Source organism: Myxocyprinus asiaticus, chromosome 37 (assembly GCF_019703515.2).
Source record: "Myxocyprinus asiaticus isolate MX2 ecotype Aquarium Trade chromosome 37, UBuf_Myxa_2, whole genome shotgun sequence".
Taxonomy (NCBI): domain Eukaryota; kingdom Metazoa; phylum Chordata; class Actinopteri; order Cypriniformes; family Catostomidae; genus Myxocyprinus; species Myxocyprinus asiaticus.
Genome location: NC_059380.1, coordinates 23,374,737 through 23,396,496, shown reverse-complemented (window position 1 = coordinate 23,396,496; position 21,760 = coordinate 23,374,737). Strand labels below are relative to the sequence as shown.

Sequence of the window (21,760 nt, the reverse complement as noted above, 5' to 3'; positions counted from 1 at the left end):
AAACAGGTGTCTCCAGCATGGGAGATGGGCGCGCTAACGAGGAGGCTAAAGGCTACAGCCTCTAGCGTCAGTTGCTAGTGTGCCTCTTAAGGCCAGGGGAGGGAGGTTTACACACTGCACAGCTATCACGTACCAGCTGGCTCCCGTTACACTCACCCCCCTAAACCTCACTCCCATCCGGGTCACGGCACCACTGTTACCAATCCTGCTTGACCCGCTCTGAACGGGATTCAAACAGGTGTCTCCAGCATGGGAGATGGGCGCGCTAACGAGGAGGCTAAAGGCTACAGCCTCTAGCGTCAGTTGCTAGTGTGCCTCTTAAGGCCTGAGGAGCGAGGTTTACACACTGCACAGCTATCACGTACCAGCTGGCTCCCGTTACACTCACCCCCCTAAACCTCACTCCCATCTGGGTCACGGCACCACTGTTACCAATCTTGCTTGACCCGCTCTGAACGGGATTCAAACTGGTGTCTCCAGCATGGGAGGTGGGCGCGCTAACGAGGAGGCTAAAGGCTACAGCCTCTAGCGTCAGTTGCTAGTGTGCCTCTTAAGGCCTGAGGAGCGAGGTTTACACACTGCACAGCTATCACGTACCAGCTGGCTCCCGTTACACTCACCCCCCTAAACCTCACTCCCATCTGGGTCACGGCACCACTGTTACCAATCCTGCTTGACCCGCTCTGAACGGGATTCAAACTGGTGTCTCCAGCATGGGAGGTGGGCGCGCTAATGAGGAGGCTAAAGGCTACAGCCTCTAGCATCAGTCACTAGTGCGCCACTTAAGGCCAGGGGAGTAAGGTTTACACACTGCACATATATCATGTACCAGCTGGCTCCCATTGCATATACATGTATACACTGCATACATATTGCATATAACAGGTTTTTCTGCAAAGCATTAATCATTATGTAGATGCTTTAAAAAATCATGTATCAAAGATGATATGCTAGGCTTCATAAGAATTTGACAATTATTGTATACTTCATCTAAAATGAGCTTGGCTATTGCTTGCACATAAGCGATGGCTGCATGGAAACCCAAAGCATAAAGTTCAGATTACACCTTGTACCTGTAGTTAATAAGCACAAAAGCCTCTTTTGGGTGAGATATGAGTTACTCCAGCTTTCAAGCAGCATTCATTCTGGATGTTACTGTAAGCTATGTGAGTCATTGTCCACAAGACCCATGTCTGGACCTTGGTGACTCAGACTAGTCCTCCAGACACAGATGTGACGTTAACCCCCCCAAAAGTCTGAATGTTTTATTACAAAAAGTCTAAATGTTATGTAATGAATACTTTAGGAAGTGACAGCTGTTATGTTTGTGATCATCTTATTCCTGTGTTGTGAAACCTTACTGTCTATTCAGAAACAAGATGGTGGTGTTCTTATCAATTAATCAATTATAAGAGCTTCATCTTGCTGAGAATTGTTTTGGACAGGTTAGTCTGCATGAGGTATTTACTTCAAGAGACACTTTTCTAATCTTTAGATTTTCTATTAATTACATACAGGCCAATCAAATCTATTGATTTGTTGACATTTTAGTGTTACAGTGTTACAAATATAGGTCTAAATAATGAATAAATAGTTGGTTTGTTGATTGATTAATTGAAGATAAAACTGATGCTTGGTACACTTTTCCCTCCAAACACTTTTAAAACTCCAAAACTGGAGGTTTGTAGACTACTGGCTTCAATAAAGGTGCAGTCATGTTGTGGTCAGCCTAGGTTGATATGTCCCATGAGAGCTGATATATTTCTATTGGAAGACATTTGAGAACTGTTTGACACTTTGAAGCTGAAGCTTGTCTACTTTTGTGTCACTCAAGCCTGATCATAAACAAGATTGATCTATTTACTTGCACATTCTCTGCAGGTCTTTTAATGTAAATGGTCTTATCTTCCAATCTTCAGGGATATTGGAACTGTGAAGGTGATATGAGCTATCAAACAAGGATTGTTGTTGGCAAGCATATGCTGAAGGTTACTGCAGTGGTGTTTCTGTACATTTAGCAAATGTCCGAGGAATGCATGGTTGCATATTTCTTGTAGCAACTCTCCTGTACTGCAGAATTATGCTGACCATTAGATGAAATTTTGATGAGTCATTATTATGAGGCCCTTGGTCATCTGAATATTCTAGTGCCATTACCTTAGAAACACATGCTGGCTAGTTTCTTGATTGGTGGGTCCCTGGCATGGAGACTAGTGTTCACGTAGAGGGCACTAACATAGGGTCAGTTAAAATGCCTTCATATTGCACAATTTTAAATGGAGATTTCTTAGATTATTTTTTTTGTATCTCCCTAAAATGACCAGCACTGCATTGGGTTCATCAGTTGATCTACATCTCAATTAAATGTTCACAATTTCACATCTGGGTGAATTTCACAAAACCTGTCTGAGAACATTTTCTATTTCACCTCAAAATCAAAAGATAGAAATAAGGAATTAGGCTTTATTAAAAAAAAAATAATAATAATAAAAAAAAAAAAAAAAAAAAATATATATATATATATATATATATATATATATATATATATATATGTATATATAATTATTATTATTATTATTATTATTATTATACGATTTTTTTTTACACTGTTACATTATTTTCATTTATTCTCAGTACTGAAATGTAATATACTCTACAGTATATCTTATCAGTTCTCATTACTAATGTAAAAGCAAATGTGAAAAAGAAATGAGGTATAATGTTTAAATTTAATGTTTAAATTTAAGTTTTTAAATATCATGGTATAGTATATATATACTATCAATTGTTAAATCGATATCTGTATATACTGTATAAAAAACATTATAGTAATGTTTACAGTTAGCAAATTCTGTATTACAATGATGAAAATCTAATGAAAATCATCATCGTAAATAATGGGAATTACAAAAACCCAAAGTAAAATGTCTGGTTGCATTAAGGTCATGAGAATTTTTTGGGGAAATGTGCTTAATTGTCATGATAATAATGTCACAATGGCTCCTAAAATAGGCTTTTTCTTGTCAAATATAACATTGGGGTGAAATGTGGCCTGGACATGTTTTCATGAGATTCTTGACTATCCACTGCTTGGCTGATGATGGGTGAATTGCCTGAATTTGTGGCCACCATTTTATACAAACTGTCCACAGTACATTAGCTATTAATGTAGTCTCTTAACAAAAACATGACCTGCTGGCTCGGATTCAGAATTCTCAGGCATGGTGCCTTCCTTTGCAGGTACTGTTTCCTTGGTAACCAGACGGTCTGGGAGTGAATGGTTGTTGGGAGATAGATGTGGCCGGGGGGTGTGGGGAGGGTAAGCATCCTCCATCTTCTTTGTTCTCATTCCCGCTGCTTCTGGCCTACTTTACTGCACTGTATCAAAACTCCTCTTCTCAATGCATGTGTGGTTGAAATATTTATTTATTTCTAAAATGAAATAAATGAATCAGACCTCTACATCATGATGGGTTTTTGTAAATCATTTGTTAAATCACCATCTGTCTCATTTCCTTTTCTCTGGTCTATCTTACAATGCCAGGATGGTGTGAGTCTCTTGCATCTTTCCGTTTGCTTCTTATTTGCACAGGTGTTGGATCCACATAAATGCAATTTTAATTAATAATTTTTTTGTTTTTTGGTCTCTCTGAATAATGAATATAAGCATCTGAATCTCTAGTTTATGCACCAAGGTCACTTCAGAGGAGAGTATTTTAATAATTTTATATATATATATATTATTTTTATTTATTTTTTTTCTCCCCTTTGCTCCCTAATTTGGCATGGTCCTTGTGGTGGCGTAGTGACTCGCCTCAATCTGGGTGGTGGAGGACAAATCTCAGTTGCCTCTGTGTCTGAGACCATCAATCTGCGCATCTTATCATGTGGCTTGTTGAGCATGTTACTGCGGAGACCTAGTGCATGTGGTGGCTTCACGCTACTCTCTGCGGCATCCACGCACAACTCACCACGTGCCCCACTGAGAGCGAGAGCCACATTATAGCAACCACGAGGAGGTTAACCCAATGTGACTCTACCCTCCCTAGCAACTGGACCAATTGGTTGCTTAGGAAGCCTGACTGGAGTCACTCAGCATGCCCTGGATTTGAACTTGCGACTCCAGGTGTGGTAGTCAGTGTCTTTACTTGCTGAGCTACCCAGGCCCCCTATATTATATTGTATTACATTATATTATATTACTATCACAAAATAATAATTTTTGTCTTTTTTCTTTTTTTTCTTGATAGTGACTGGTCATACATTATCCTGTTTATTAATTGGCTACTTACTAATAAATAAATAAATAAATAGACATGAAATATTTAATGTTATTTAGTATTTAGTATTTGTATTTAAGTTATATTAAGTATATTATATTATATTATATTATATTACATTATTGATCAAAACTATTATATCCTATTATTTTATATGTTATAAATTGATTTCTAACCTTCTCAATGCTCGTTTTGTATTGTTACTGTGTGGTGATGTGCGTTTTATCTGCTGTTGTGTGTGCATGACTGAAGAGCCTCATGCTATGGTTATATCATTATTCAGGAGGACATTAGGACATTGCAGAGTCACAGGCATCTCACACAGCATCACTGATGCACTGTTTAATGCTCGGGTGCAGGGCAGGGCATCCAGTGAAACTTATATTGACCATAACCTTCAAATGTTCTGCCTGTACAGACTTTTTTATTAAAAATATTATTGTCAAAAAAGTAAATCATGTGACTGAACCACTTATCTGTTACACTAAAAGGTCTAGGCTGTGTGATTTAAGTAAATTTATGATTTCATTATTTAACTGCCGAAAATGAATCTTCATTAAATTTCCAGTACATTGTAAAATGAGTGCAAAAGCTCCCTTCTTCGTTACTAATGTCCACCATTTTTTCCAGTTGTTTTCAGATTTGACATCATTATGTTGAGATTGTGTACAATAATTGCATTATGAGACATATACTCTCAGTATATACTCAGGGGTCAAAGGTTATGTGAACTATTTGCATGTAATGTGGTAATGTTATTTAAACCTAGAGAGCTGCCATTCTGACTTCTGCCTACATAGACAACTACCTTCTAAGGTAGCATCCTTACTAAAATGGTACCTAATAAGTACCTGATTACAATGAATACAGTAGAAAGCAACTGTGTGCATCATACAAATAGTGCTTCTCATGTGAAGAGCACAGGGGACTCGACGACCATTGATTTCAAAAGAGTGTGACACTAAGATAATGACACAATACTCTTAATAAGCATAAAAATACATAGCACACAAATATTGTTAAATAGTAAAATTCTTATTAGACTGAGCTATCTCCATCAGTATTTGGTATTTCTATGATTTCAGTTTTGTTGATATGATCAGTAGATTTTACCGGAGTATGAGTCATTCAAGTAAGCCACAGACTGTATGTATCTGTTTTCTCTCTTTAATTAAATGACATCCATTTTCAGTCTAGCCCAGGGGAGGTGTGCTGATACAAACTGTACATTTGGGTAGCACTTTTCCCCCGTCACAATGCAAATTCAGATGCTGTGATTTTTAGCACTTTCCCTCCTGAAAGAAAGCAGGGATAGGGCAGTAGTTTATTAGTGTCTGAAGAGGTGGACATACTGTGAATTTATGAATGATCCACTGCAACTCATAAAATGCAGAAAAAAAAAAGCACAAAAGTCGAAAAAGAAAGGATCACTACTTCCTCTCCTGGCATCATTAATATAGTGGTTATTGAGACACCTCAGGAGCCAATTAAAATGCAAAAACATTTAAAGTCTGTGCATGGTTACCAACTGGTCATGCATTCAGCCTATTTGATCTGCAGTGAGACTTGCCAGATGAAAATGAAGAACCAGCTGTGTTTAAATCCCTGTGGACACATGCTTCATCATCAAACATACCTCTATCCTTCAGCCCTTATTATACCTTACACATACATTCTTTCCCACACCAGCTTTAATTTTAGTGCCTCCTGCGCTTTCTAGATTAATTAATGTTCTCCAAATCCTGCAATGATATTACAGACAGATATTACATGACATTTTGTTTAGCTCTGTTAGGGTGTGTTAAGCTTTTGTTTGTGATTCCATCAGCCACTGCTCTGGCCTTTGTGTTCCTGGCAAAGTGGTTTTCTGCATTGATCTGTGAGTGTGAATTTTAATGAATTGATTTTGGGGTCGTGCACATAATCCAGCATGTCCTCAGATGGACCTCAGCTGATCATAAAAGGCGTTTGGTCCTCCAGAGAAGTCTGCTTGTGTGTGCCCGGGTTTCTAGATTAATTAATGTTCTCCAAATCCTGCAATGATATTACAGACAGATATTACATGACATTTTGTTTAGCTCTGTTAGGGTGTGTTAAGCTTTTGTTTGTGATTCCATCAGCCACTGCTCTGGCCTTTGTGTTCCTGGCGAAGTGGTTTTCTGCATTGATCTGTGAGTGTGAATTTTAATGAATTGATTTTGGGGTCGTGCACATAATCCAGCATGTCCTCAGATGGACCTCAGCTGATCATAAAAGGCGTTTGGTCCTCCAGAGAAGTCTGCTTGTGTGTGCCCGGGTCTGGCTGGATGTGCTAATTTAGTTTAACACTGGCTGACAGGGATCTGTGCCGTCTGGAGAGCACAGCAGCTTGTTTGTGAGTAAATCTTTATTTGGCTAATGGGGGGCTATTAGAGCAGAATTACAGAGACTTCATTTAGAAAATTAGAACATATTCTATGTGATTGTAGTAAATGCCTTGGTAGTTTGTGTCTGTATTGGCATGTCCACTGAGAAAATGATAAAACAGAAATCCAGACTTCTTTTTTATAGATAGGCCTACATTGTTTTTTTAAATGGTCACTTAGAGAGACTTAGTCTCTCTAAGCACTGTCACTTAGTGTTCTAGTGTTGGACTACACAAAGGTGTCTTAGGCTGTGTTTACAATGCAAGTCTTAATGCACAGATCCAATCTTTTTACCGTATCTGATTTTTTGCCCCACCTGTACATTCACTGAAGACTCGACTCAGCCATGGTTCACCCTCAGGTTTTGAATGGCCTTGTGATATTTAATATTTTCAAAAGTAGGCAAAATTGCAAGCAATTAATTAGGCAAAAAAAAAAAAGGCAAAAGCAACTTTTCACTGCTGCCATGGTAAGCATGGCTTTAATGATTTTAACATCGGTTTGACGAGTGTGGCTAAAGACCTATTCGGACAGGATTAGTTTTCCTGACATACTGTATGTCCGTAAAGTAATTATTACTGCAGACATCTGTAATATTTACCATCAATATGCATGCACGGGATCACAGAAATCACATAGATGGGTGTGTCATTTACACACTGCTGTCACGCTTAACTTGACCTATTAGAAAATGTATAATTTGCTTATTTATTATGCAGGCACATAAACTGTATCTGTGATTATAAGAAGAAATTGATTGGACTATATGGCTAAATACAACAGAACTGGTGACATTAACAAGCCTGTAATCTTGTATTAAACTCTTGAATTAAAAAATGGACAATCCCTTCACATTATGTAATTTTATATGTATTTCATTACTGTACGTGAAGCGCATGTTCCGGACATTGTAAACACCGTAGCAGATTTACTGTACGGAGAATGGAGATTTCACCCGCAAGTGGTGATCCAGGTGTAGGAGAGATACAGGCAAGCTGCCAGGTACTTGTAACGGCAGCCGGAGAATATAAAAGTTTTGAGATTTTAAACTTGTTCCGAAACGCGGGGCTCAACACAATTTCCCGCACTCTGCTCAAATTATAATCAAAAACTGCTCATTTCTCTTTTACATGGGTAAATATTTAATATTTAAAGGGCTTAAGGGCTGGAAAGTGCAGATTTACCGGCTTTTTATTAATTCGCAATGGATTAATATTACCAGGGGTTCCCCTTCTGTCACTCACACGATGTTGTGTCGATGTAGTGACACTAGGGGTCGCTCTTGGGAGCCCCAAACACCTCTAATCTTTGAGAAAGGCCAATGAGATTTGGCGAGTGGAATTTGCATGCCACTCCCCCGGACATACGGGTATAAAAGGAGCTGCGGCTTTCCCCGGTCCCCTTCTTCCCGGAAGTACATGACGAGCTGACAAGGTCATGGAGGGCACCTTTTTCTACCCGAACCCGACTTCCCAGCTCATCCGCTCTCACTACCCTCAACGGTGGGGCGGCCCAAGGGTACGCAGAGATCCCTCAGGTGGATAAGGCGGTTGCAGTGCATCTCTGCCAGCAAAACGCAGCCACCTGGCAGGATCATCCGGCGCTCCCCTCCAGGGCCTGTAGGACTTCGTCGCCTCTGGTGACTAAAGCTTACAGTGCCGCTGGACAGGCCGCCTATGCCCTGCATGCCATGGCCCTCCTGCAAGTACACCAGGCCAAGGCACTGAAAGAGCTGCACGTGGGTAGTCCTGATCCCGATGTGATGCAGGAGCTGCGCTTGGCGACCAACCTCACCCTCCGGGCGACGAAGGTCACAGCTCGAGCATTTGGGCAGGCAATGTCCACCTTGGTGGTCCAGGAGCGCCACCTGTGGCTGAATCTGGTCGAGATGAGGGACGCCGACTTGGCTCGCTTTCTCAACGCTCCCAGATTAGCCTATTCGGTGACACCAAGGACTTTGCCAAGCAGTTCTCGGCGGTGAAGAAGCAGACTGAGGCGATACAGCACATTTTGCCATGGCACGGCTCAAGATCACATACCCCGTCTGCTCGCCGAGGGTGTCCCCCTGCGGCAGCAAAAGCCCAGGTGGCTCTGCCACAGCCTGAGCCCAGTTCTTGGCCCCAGTGTAGAGCCCCCCGCAGGAAGCTGATGCCCCCCACCTCATGACCAGGCGCAAGGACCCGTAAGGCTCCTAAGCGCCCCTGAGATGGACGACCCAGGGAGGGGGATGTCTGCTTCTACCATGGAGCTGGTATCCAGACCACTCCATCCCCCGGTGGAGGGCTGGGAGGTAAAGCATATGTTCCCTTTTGTTTTGTGTTCGCCGCACCCCGAACGTGCTACGGTACCCACATTTTCAAAAAAAGAGCGGTTTCCTCACTCCTTGGGTCACACAGTCGGTGTTTACGATTGCCGTTATCACAGCGACCGGACACTGAGCACCTGCGTCTTGGACATCGCGAACATCGGCCCCCCGCCTTCGTGTGCCCGACCGCACCACACTCACACTCACACCCACGGCCAGGCAGTTGTGACGAGCTATGAGGACAGTCAAAAAGTCCCTCCTCCCCCGTCGCCGACCCCCCCGATGCCAGGTACATGGAGCAAGGTAAGTGTTTCGAGGGCCCCCTCAGCGCAGCCACGAGTTCGAGAAGAAGCAAGGCTCCTCGATGTGGCATCCCCTGCTCCTCCCCGCCGCGAGGCCCCATCCACAGGTACGTTAGACACGATTGTTCCTTTAGTACCCCTCGCCCAGAGCTTGAATGCGTGGTTAGCGCTTTCCAACCCGTCGCGATGGCTGGCCAGGACCATCCGACTCGGCTACACGATTCAGTTCACCAGGCGCCCGCCCCGGTTCAGCGGCGTCCGCTTCACCTCGGTTAAGAGCGAGAACGCTGCCACCCTGCGTGTGGAGATCGCGACCCTTCTGTGCAAGGGCGCGATAGAGCCTGTCCCTCCAGCTGAGATGAGGAAAGGGTTCTACAGCCCTTACTTCATCGTGCCAAAGAAAGGCAGTGGGCTCTGCTCTGCACTCTGCCGCCACTTATTCAGCCCTTGGACAGACCTTGCGTTTCTGCGGGCAGGAGCCCCCCAACAGCAAGTGTCCAGACGTGTTGTGGTCACCACAGATGCCTCCAAGTTGGGCTGGGGCGCCGTGTGCAACGGGCACGCAGCTGCTGGCTCCTGGACAGGACCATGGCTGTGTTGGCACATCAACTACCTCGAGTTGCTGGCTGTACTGCTTGCTCTGCGGAGGCTATTGCCATTGATCCGGGGCAAGCATGTGTTGGTCCATTTGGACAACACAGCGACAGTAGCATTTATAAATTGCCAAGGTGGCCTACGTTCTTGTTGCATATCTCAACTCACTCACCACCTCCTCCTCTGGAGTCAGCAGCGGCTGAGGTCACTGCGGGCCACTGATATCCCAGGCAGCCTCAACGCCACAGTGGACACGCTGTCGCAGCAGGTGACGCTCAGCGGAGACTCCACCCCCAAGTGGTCCAGCTGATTTGGAGTAAATTCGGCAAAGCACAGGTAGACCTGTTTGCTTCCTGGGAATCCTCCCACTGCCCGCTCTGATATTCCCTGACGGGAGCCCCCCTCGCAACAGATGCGCTGGCACACAGCTGGCCCCAGGGGCTGTGCAAATACGCATTCCCCCCAGTGAGCCTACTTGCACAGACCCTGTGCAAGGTCAGGGAGGATGAGGAACAGGTCACCCTCGTGGCGCCATACTGGCCCACTCAGACTTGGTTCTCGGATCTCACGCTCCTCATGACAGCCCCTCCCTGGCGGATTCCCCTGAGGAAGGACCTCCTCTCTCAGGGACGGGGCACCATCTGGCACCCATGCCCAGACCTCTGGAACCTCCACGTCTGGCCCTTGGACGGGACGTGGAAGACCTGCCAGCAGCAGAGGTAGACACGATCACTCAGGCTAGGGCTCCCTCTACGAGGCAGCTTTATGCCCTGAAGTGGCGTTTGTTCATGATTTGGTGTTCTTCCCGAGCTGAAGACCCCCAGAGATGCGCAGTCAGGTCAGTGCTTTCCTTCCTGCAGGAGAGGCTGGAGGGGCAGCTGTCACCCTCCACCCTGAAGGTGTATGTGGCTTCCATAGCGTCACACCACGACGCAGTGGATGGTAAGTCCTTAGGGAAGCATGACCTGATCATCAGGTTCCTGAGAGGCGCCTGGAGGCTGAATCCTCCTAGGCCATGCCTCTTTCCCTCATGGGATCTCTCCGTGGTCCTCCTGGGCCTTCGGAGAGCCCCGTTTGAGCCGCTAGAGTCAGTCGAGCTGAAAGCCCTCTCTTTGAAGACGGCCCTCCTGATTGCGCTCACCTCCATCAAGAGGGTTAGGGACCTGCAGGCGTTCTCTGGCAGTGATACCTGCCTGGAGTTCAGTCCGGTAGACTCTCACATGGTCCTGAGACCCCGGCCGGGCTATGTGCCCAAGGTTCCCACAACCCCCTTCAGGGATCAGGTGGTGAGCCTGCAAGTGCTGTCCTGGGAGGAGGCAGACCCAGCCCTGTCATTGCTGTGTCCGGTGCGTGCTTTGCGCATCTACTTGGATCGCACGCAGAGCTTTAGACGCTCTGAGCAGCTCTTTGTCTGCTTCGGCGGACAGTGGAAAGGGAACGCTGTCTCCAAACAGAGGCTTGCCCACTGGATCATGGATGCCATCGCCTGCCCCTTTGGGAATACGAGCACATTCTACAAGGAGTCTGGCATCCTCGTGGGCACTGGCCAATGGCACCTTTCTAGCAGACATCTGCAGAGCAGCGGGCTGGGCAACACCCAATACCTTTGCGAGATTTTACAATCTCCGAGTTGAGCCGATTTCATCCCGTGTTTTGTCAGGTACGAACAGGTAAGTTTGGTAATACGGGACAGCTGGCCGGGTGTATCACTTTCGTATAGCGCATTTCCCCTCTGTGAGGCGAAGACGTGTGTTTCTTCTCCCAAACAAGTTCACAAACCGTGAACCCTGGATGTCCTTCCTCCCTAGCCCTGTGGCTCGCGATTTCGGTGGAGGAATTCGCAGCCGGACCCACTATGGGTACTAATATGCCCTGTACTGGGATAGGTGCTCCACAGGTGCCAGTTACTCCGGTAACCCCCTGTGATGTATTTTCCATGGTACGGTCTCCCTGTCAGCAGACCCGTGTCTCCCTTGGGCAGAGCCCTCTCTGCCCCCGGTCGCTGTGTTTGTAGAGCTCCTCCCCTTCCAGGCAGGACCTACCACTGCGCTTCTTCCATGTGCGGCTGGTGATCCCATGTGACGTATTGCCACATGTTACCTCCCCTTCGGGCAGGATGTGGTCTCCGTGGGGTCTTTTCCCCCTGAAAGAATAGGAAAGGAAAAGAACACCTTCCCCGGCGCGTGTAATAGCGTTAGATGGCCCCAGCCAAATCTAATACTCTGTGGAGAGAAAACATAGAGAGAAAAGGCTGGCGCAGCCTGCTCCTATGCTAGTTACGTCGCTTCTCCCCCTCTGGGATGTAGGGAACTACATGACGTCTAGTGGGGCGTTGGGGGAGGTTACGTGCAGACTGATGCACCTGCTATTACGCACGCAGCAGCTTGCTTGCACCTGCATTGGCAGTTCACGTAACACGGTCCAGCTGTTGTGGTGTTTTTCTATAGGTACCCCTAGTGTCACTACATCGACACAATGTCGAGTGAGTGACAGAAGCGGAACGTCTCGGTTACTGTTGTAACCTTTGTTCCCTGATGGAGCGAACGAGACGTTGTTTCCCTCTTGCCACAACGCTGTACTATCCGCTGAAATGGCCAGGACCTTGTCTCGGCTCCTCAGCACAAAACCTGAATGAGTGGTTGCGAGCCAGCTCCTTTTATACCCGTATGTCCGGGGGAGTGGCATGCAAATTCCATTGGCCTTTTCTCAAAGATTAGAGGTGTTTGGGGCTCCCAAGAGCGACCCCTAGTGTCACTACATCGATACAATGTCTCGTTCCCTCCATCAGGGAACGGAGGTTACAACAGTATCCGAGACGTTATTTTTACAGACCGTTTTATAGTAGGCAATCACGCTGTAATTTTTACCGGCGTGGGAACGCGCAATCTGGAAAAGTCTGGGAAAATTACTGACATGACCGATTCGCACGGGATTAAAATTATTGGGAAACTCTGGTAATTACAACATTACACCACGTCCCCATATAAAACTAATTCCATCCAAATAGGGCTAGAAGTCAGCAGTGGTGGGACCAAGTCCACACGTTTGATGACAGGGAGTGGGTACAAAACATACGCCTCAACAAGAGAAGCTGAGTTTTTGTGCGAATGCCTACAGGCACGTCCGCTTCTTAAGGACATGCATTTAAGAAAAGCCAAGGGGAATCGGATATTCGTGTTTAGGCATAGGTCAGATGTCCAGATATCGGATATGTATCTGATTTAAAAGCACATTTGGAAGTGGCTCAGATCGGATGTGAAAAAATCCGATCTTGTGCGGATTTTTGTGTTTACACGTGATTTTTTGTGACAGTGTAAACACAGCCTTAGGCTGTGTTAGGTTTTGTTAGAGTTTGTGTTGTGTTGTACTGTGATGGACTATATTAGGATATTTTAAGCTGTGCTGGGCTGTATTAGGTTGTGTTAAGCCATGTTGGACTGTGTTATGGCACCAATATACTTCTATCAAAATCAAAGAACAGGTGTGACGTCATTTCAAATGAAATAAAAAGAAGGTGTTTTCAAGTTCATAGTGGTGGCTCGAAACAGCTTGCCAGCACAAACTTTCAGGAAAACTTCGTAGGAGCTATTAGACTCCTTACTGCCATTGGCCAAGTCATCGGTGGTTGTGACCCAGTGCTCCACCTACTTTGACGGCAACATTTTTTTCCAGTTGATTTCTTCACACAGTTTAGGTCAGTCAACATGATCAAACTGGAATGCAGAGTTGTCGAGTTGGTGTGGACTTTTTTACAAATTTATGTCGAAATTTTTTTTGTATATTAAGTCTACAAAGTCTATGCAATACAATACCAGATGGTAACCAGTGCATATTATTGCCATGTATAGCATGTTAGCATTAGCATTAGCACCATGCAGAATGTAAACATGACAAATTACACATTATCTACTGAATATATTAGTATATTATATTATATTAAATATTATCATTAATATTTAGGGCTGGGGAATTTAATGCGTGGAGCAGTGCACACTTCATAACTGTACGCGAAACGCATGTTCCGGACATTGTAAACACCGGAGCAGATTTACCATATGGAGAATGGAGTCTTCACTCGCAAGTGGTGATCTAGGTGTAGGGGAGATAGAGGCAAGCTGCCGTATCTCTTCACATCGGCTGAAAACGCACACTGTCATCTGAACCTATGTCAAAAACTAAACCGCACAAGAGACCCCGCATGTGCACGATAGATAGAGACTGAGAAGAACCTGGCTGTTCAGCAAGCTACTGCCAGGCAGCTGGAGAAAATAATAGTTTTTAGATTTTAAACTTCATTAAATTAAACTTAAGCATTCAATTTGATTTATATCTGTATGTATAGAGTCTAATGATGCTTTGGCAATGTTGATAGGAATTAAATGTGCCCATTTGATCTTGAATAAACTCCAGAAGATTTTGACCAACTTTTAAAAAAAATTTTGGTAAGGGTTAATAACACACATTAAACATATCTCTTTTACATGACAGTGCAGAAATAATTATTTCAGCATTTAAATTGTGATAAATTATGTTTAATAGGAATTTTGAATTTTACATTTTAAAGGTGAATTGAGTAATTTCCATCCCACCAGTCTAGTATCAACAAGCAGCATTGGAATTACAGCATGTCCACTGATTTTATGGCATGTATATACTTGTATCAAATATTTATACCTATAAAAATGTGTCTAATAAACTCTGAACATTATAACATGTATATGTTAAAATAATTAAAATAAATGATGACTTACCAATATCTTGCAAGTTCTTTGAAAGTATAAAGTAAATATATTTATGATTATATGTTTTTAATGTTTGTTGTAATGTACCATGTACCATGATTAATCGTGATTAATTCACATCCCTATTAATATTATTATTATATTCAAACAGCTTCCATTCCTGATCTCATGTATTCTATTCATTGAATGAGGCACTGAAACACATTTTATTGTCACATTTATAAATGTTTTACATGTAGTCTGTTGATAGGACAGTATGCGTCACATATTTAAACGCTCCTCCAAATGCGGCATGGGCGGTGTCCGAATATTTGCAAACAGTATACCGTTGCTCAACTATTTCGACCTTTTTTCTAACGAAGAAGAACTTCGATGTGAGTGTATAAAGCCTTTAGGTTGTGTAATGCTGTGTTGAGCTGAGTTAGGGTGTGTTTCGTTGTGTTGGGCTATTTTAGGGTGTGTTAAAGGAAAAGTTCACCCAAAAATGAAAATTCTCTCATCATTTACTCACCCTTATGCCATCCCAAATGTGTGTATCTTTCTTTTGTCTGCTGAACTCAAATTAAGATTTTTAGAAGAATTTCTTAGCTCTTTTGGTCCATACAGTTTATGTTTCCATTGATCATGGTATAAATATTGGGGGGGGGGGGGGGGTTACCTCCCCCCATCTCCCCTGGAATCTACGTCCTTGGCTGCAGGCATGTGCAAACATCATATAATATAGCATTACCCAGGGGATGTGCATGCATGTTATTATTTGATAAAAAGTGGGACAAAAACAAGAAATTGCCAGAAGAGAAGGGTGGAAAATGAGTGAGCAAGTGAGAGAGAGAGAGAGAGAGAGAGAGAGAGAGGGTGGGGGGGATAAAACTGTTTGATTTGTTCTTGATTCAGACTAGTGTGGGGGATGGTCAGAAAGAGAGGAGCTGCTGGCAGCAGTCACACAGAGAATTAACACACCCGTGAATAATGTAAACCTCTCGCATCTTTCTGCAAGGAGGCTCTGCTCAAACAGACAGATGGCTTGATCCTGATTTTGGGACTGTCATCCATAAACTCGCATAACTCATCCAAAAATAAAATTAAAATTCTGCCATCTTTCAGTCACCTTCATATTCTTCCAATGTTCCCATATTCTTCATATACTTCTTTCTTTCTTTGAGAATAAAAAAAGGAATGGTGTGTGTTTCGCTGGGTCCAACATTACAAATGCTCACTTGCCCTGTCAGGCTTTATGTGAGTTTTCTCTTGTACAGTAACCAATCTGAATGGCCCCATAGGAAGTGCATTCAGGCTTGACCAAGTGTAATCATTCATGAAAAATGAAATAAACTAAATTTGACAGATGATTAATTTACCTTTGTACTATCTGCTGCCAACAGAATGAAATGTTCCTGAGAGGACATGAGTCTTAACAGCACTCACACCAGCTATCAGAGAGGAGTTTTGACTAGAAGAGGATGCATTTATGAAACATGGATCATGGATATATTGATGTCATTGTTGATCAGCTGGTCTGGAGATGTTGGAACTGTATTTGACCTGGTAGATCAACTTGGTTAAGCTGATAGACTAACGAATAAACGCCCCTTGCACACCTGGTAGGTTATGGGCAAGTGTGGATACAGTCAATATAATGGGAAAAAGCCCTGGACACTAGCTTGTAGCTTGCAAATCTTTATTTCATTGCAACCTTTCCTTCAAATATCTTTTTCAGACATCTTCAAAACAGCATATGATCAACCAGCATATTTGAAGTATGAAAAATGGGCAGTCAGATCATTTTTAGGTGTGTTGTACAGCCAATAGCATCAAAGGTTACAGCTAAACATGTTAAACCAGATGTGGAAACAGATAAAGTGCCTCCTGTTGGAATTGCAAGAAAAATAACAATTTGAAAAACCCAGATGCGAATACCCAGAAAAGAAAATGATTATTAGAATTTTTTTTTTACACAATAAAGGAAAATATGCCGATGTGATTTTCAAAGTGGACAGTAAATACTGTAGAAACAAAACAAAAAAAAAATACAGAAAAAAGATCAAATCGTAAAATGTCACAATGACAAAATTGCCTACATTCCATCCTACCACAACAGAAATGTAACCACTGTACTTCTTACAACATTAAAGGAAAAGTTGACCCAAAAATGAAAATTCTCTCATCATTTACCCACCTTCATTGCATGTCATATGTGTATGTCTTCTGGTCTTCTGCAGAACACAACACTTTAAAAATAAATAAATAAATAAATAAAATAAAAAGATGCAATGAAAGTGAATGATGACTGAGGCTTCTGCCTAACATCTCCTTTAGTGTTCCATGGTAGAAAGAAAGTAAAATGTATTTTGGAACAAAATGAGTGTAAATAATGACAGGATTGTCATTTTTGGGTGAACTAATCCTGTTAAAGTGAAAACGATCATGCCATCCCAGATGTGTATGACTTTCTTTCTTCCCCTGAACACAAAGATTTTTAGAATAGTATCTCAGCTCTGTAGGTCCATACAATGCAAGTGAATGGTGACCAGAACTTTGAATATTCAGAAAGCACATAAAGGCAGCATAAAAGTAATCCTTAAGACTCCAGTGGTTTAATCTATGTTTTATGAAGCTATCCAATCAGTTTCGGATGAAAACAGTCCAATCTCCTTTTTGACTGTACATCTTGCTAGAGGTCTGCACGGGACTTTTTTTCCATACCGCTCCCGCCTGCTCGTGCAAGTTTCTATCCCGCACCTGAATGCTCCCGCTGAATTTTACTCCACATTCACCCACTCCCTGCGCGCTGTGATTTTCTTCCCAACCGCTCCTGCATTTGTTTTCCACATCTGACTGGCCTGCAGTTGGTTTCTTAACACTTAAGTTGACCATTTTCCAGTCCCGGTTTCACATCCTTTGAGTGTGTCCACGCTTTGCTTTGCCATTCTTGTTAAGCGTCATTGACCATAGCCTGCTCTACATATTGGATCATTTGATGCAGGTGTTGTGTGCACATTTTACATTGGATTTTCTGTTTATTGTTGTCAAAAATAAATTAATTGTAAAATAAAATAATAATCATGAATTAATAATATAAAAATAGATTTCCACATGTGACTTTTTAGGCTCTTCTCTGACTGCCCGCTCCCGCACACAACTCATGGACGTACCGTCTGCTCCCGCCTTCAACTCGGAAATGTAATCCCGTGGCTCAAGAAATGTGATCGGGTCCCACAGTTCCTGTGGGAGTGCCATGGGAATGCAGACCTCTACATCTTGCCATTGCAGTCTCTAAGCACCATCATGATTTCAAGCTCGAGTACACTTCCTAGTGCTTGACGCATGCGCAGAGCGCTGGATGGCGCTAGGAAGTGTAATCATGCCTAAAATCATGATCACCAAGGAGACTGCAATAAACCACTGGAGTTTTGTGTGGATTATGGATTACTTTTATGCTGCCTTTATGTGCTTTTATGAGCTTCAAAGTGTTTGTCACCATTCACTTGCATTGTATGGACCTACAGAGCTGATATATTCTACAAAAAATCTTCATTTGTGTTCTGCAGAAGAAAGAAAGTCATTCACATCTGGGATGGCATGAGGGTCAGTAAATGATGAGAGAATTTTCATTTTCGGTGAACTATTCCTTTAACTTGAACATCCTTTGGAAATCACATTTGTATTTTAATTGCTCTTTTGTTGTATAAAAAATGTATTTAATTTTCTTTGCATTTCCACCAGAAGGCACTTGACCTGTTTCCACAAATAGTTTGATTGTCTTTTATATGCCATTGACTGCTCAAAACACTGATGACCAGTTTATTTTTTAAATATGCCAACTGATCATACATTGTCTTTAAAATGCTTGAAGAAGATCTTTGAATGAAAAGTTGCTATTTAATAAAGATTTGCAAGCTACAGAAGTGAACAGGACTTTTTCTATTCTTTCCATTATAGAGCTGTAGGACCAGCAAAAACATTAGTTACCATGTACTAAAATTCAGCTTGACCACCTTAAGCTGGTATTGCTTGGTTTTTCCAGTAGAATTCTCTTGTGTGCTCTAAAGGGCACTGCAGTGTACAGAGATCTGTGGACTCCAGTGTTTTGTGTACACACCACCCATCTCAATTTCATTCTTACAGATGTTGTGATTGTGATCGCACCGAACTCTGACCTTTATCCTCTGACCTTCTCAGGGAACCCATCGTGTGATGATGTCGTACTCAACAGCCTCCTATGACCAGCTGGTGCGTCAGGTGGAGGATCTCCGGAAGGAGAACTCTCATCTGCGACGTGAGCTTCAGGACAACTCACACCACCTGTCCAAACTGGAGAATGAGACCTCTGACATGAAGGTGAGTGAAGCTCAGATCATCACATCAAACACGAGATATTTGATTCTGCTGGTTATGCTGGATGCTCCCCTTGTCTTCCATTGTTCACACAAACTAGTGAACACGCTGAAATGTGCCACGCAAACAGTTAAGGTCAGACTGAAATGATCAGGGACCTTGCTAAAAATGACCTTAGCCACTCTTTCCTTACTTTTCGATCCTTTAAAAGGATGTGCAGGATGGCAGGTGCTACACACTGCCAGGAACTGCACAAGGTTTGATGTTAGACTTTCCCAAATATTATTGTTCTTCTGGTGTTTAGGAATAATACCATCTTTACTGCCTTCTCCCTTTTACTTCACGTGACTGGGTGGACCAAGTGTCTGAACACTAAATAGGCATCACTGACATGTACTGTAAATCTGTGCGATCTTATGTTAATGTCTCAGGTTGTCTGAATCCATGGATTTCAGTCCTAGCCGTTTCTGCAGCCTTGTTTTAATAAATGGTCTTTTTGGACTGGGGAGGAAGTTTTGAGTTCTAAAAGTTACAGTATGTTTTCATTGTATATAAAACACATTTATTTCAAAAGATCAAGGAACATTTTATTTCTTATGATATGATCCTTTTAAGACATTTGATGTATCTCTATAAAAGCATATTGAACAGAACAAAACAGAATTTAGACTCAGTTTCACTCATTTGGAATTTTATTGGTTCAGTGTTTTTATGAAGTATATAAATGTGATGTGTTATAATATTGCCAGACAGGTTGAACAATGAACTGTGTAGTCACTATTGCATAATTTTGCCTCAGTCATGACCCACTTTTTAAAAAATGTCTGGAGACTCTGATGGTAAATGTCCAGCATCCGTGCACTGAATGATGCCTGAGCACATTTTAAATCACTGCCAGGCTCCAGATTGTGGCCTATTGCATTGGTTGTCTACTGCATTTGTCTGCTCTTCGTTGAGTTAGAAAGGAAATCATTAGACCACAGAAGTAATTTATTATTATTGACCCTGAGTCTTGAATTGCAGAATGTTTTATGTGTCATATGAGCTTGATGTTAGTTCAGTTTCTGAGTTCCAGTAAAGAGGGTGTCTTCTTTCAGTCACTTTCTGCATTGTTTTAAAAACTGAATTATTCTGCTTTGAAGAAAACTTAAATAAAATTCAGATGAAGATTAGGTAGAAACCCATCAGATGAAGAAAAAGTACTCAAAGAGGTCTTGTTATCGGGTGAATACTTTGGATTCAAGACTGTTTTGTCAATTTATCTGTGCTTAGAGACATTAATCCTGTAGGGAGTTAAACCTCTGAAGAGCTCATTAGGAATCCACTGCTTCGTTCTATCAGTTTTAGTTTAGTCTAGAGGTGACTCCTCATCTCAAATGGCACAATATGTCAATAATGAAGTTTAAAACCATAATTGTTTACCATTTTAACATTATACAAAATATGTGTATGTGTGTGTGTGTGTGTATATATATATATATATATATATATATATATATATACACTCAAAATTGAGCTCAGGTTCATCCTGTTTCCACTGATCATCCTTGAGATGTTTCTACAACTTGATTGGAGTCCACCTGTGGTAAATTCAGTTGATTGGACATGATTTGGAAAGGCACACACCTGTCTATATAAGGTCCCACAGTTAACAGTGCATGTCAGAGCACAAACCAAGCCATGAAGTCCAAGGAATTGTCTGTAGACCTCCGAGACAGGATTGTATCGAGGCACAGATCTGGGAAAGGGTACAGAAAAATTTCTGCAACATTGAAGGTCCCAATGAGCACAGTGGCCTCCATCATCCGTAAATGGAAGAAGTTTGGAACCACCAGGACTCTTCCTAGAGCTGGCCGCCTGGCCAAACCGAGCGATCAGGGGAGAAGGGCCTTAGTCAGGGAGGTGACCAAGAACCCGATGGTCACTCTGACAGAGCTCCAGCATTTCTCTGTGGAGAGAGGAGAATCTTCCAGAAGAACAACCATCTCTGCAGCACTCCACCAATCAGGCCTGTATGGTAGAGTGGCCAGACGGAAGCCACTCCTCAGTAAAAGGCACATGACAGCCTGCCTGGAGTTTGCCAAAAGGCACCTGAAGGACTCTCAGACCATGAGAAACAAAGATTGAACTCTTTGGCCTGAATGGCAAGCGTCATGTCTGGAGGAAACCAGGCACTGCTCATCACCTGGCCAATACCAACCCTACAGTGAAGCATGGTGGTGGCAGCATCATGCTGTGGGGATGTTTTTCAGCAGCAGGAACTGGGAGACTAGTCAGGATCGAGGGAAAGATGAATGCAGCAATGTACAGAGACATCCTTGATGAAAACCTGCTCCAGAGCGCTCTGGACCTCAGACTGGGGTGAAGGTTCATCTTCCAACAGGACAACGACCCTAAGCACACAGCCAAGATAACAAAGGAGTGGCTCTGGGACAACTCTGTGAATGTCCTTGAGTGGCCCAGCCAGAGCCCAGACTTGAACCCAATTGAACATCTCTGGAGAGATCTGAAAATGGCTGTTCACCGATGCTCCCCATCCAACCTGATGGAGCTTGAGAGGTCCTGCAAAGGAAAATGGGAGAAACTGCCCAGAAATAGGTGTGCCAAGCTTGTAGCATCATACTCAAAAAGACTTAAGGCTGTAATTGGTGCCAAAGGTGCTTCAACAAAGTATTGAGCAAAGGCTGTGAATACTAATGTACATGTGATTTTTTTTTTTTTTTTTTTTTTTTTATACATTTGCAAAGATTTCAAACAATCTTCTTTCACGTTGTCATTATGGGGTGTTGTTTGTAGA

The 21,760-nt window shown here is 42.9% G+C and overlaps 1 protein-coding gene across 2 annotated transcripts in view; it reads left to right on the top strand.

Annotated features, from left to right (window-relative positions):
* Positions 1-21,760, top strand: part of LOC127427630 (adenomatous polyposis coli protein 2-like) — a 53,700-nt gene that overhangs the window by 2,635 nt on the left and 29,305 nt on the right. The window contains exons 1-2 of one of the 2 annotated variants that reach the window (XM_051675305.1): positions 16,104-16,229; positions 18,808-18,966. In XM_051675305.1, coding sequence (XP_051531265.1) covers positions 18,823-18,966 — 144 coding nt within the window. In that variant the 5' untranslated portion in view covers positions 16,104-16,229; positions 18,808-18,822. Of the gene's footprint in view, positions 1-16,103; positions 16,230-18,807; positions 18,967-21,760 lie in introns of those variants that run through there. The other variant, XM_051675304.1, reaches the window with a different exon arrangement.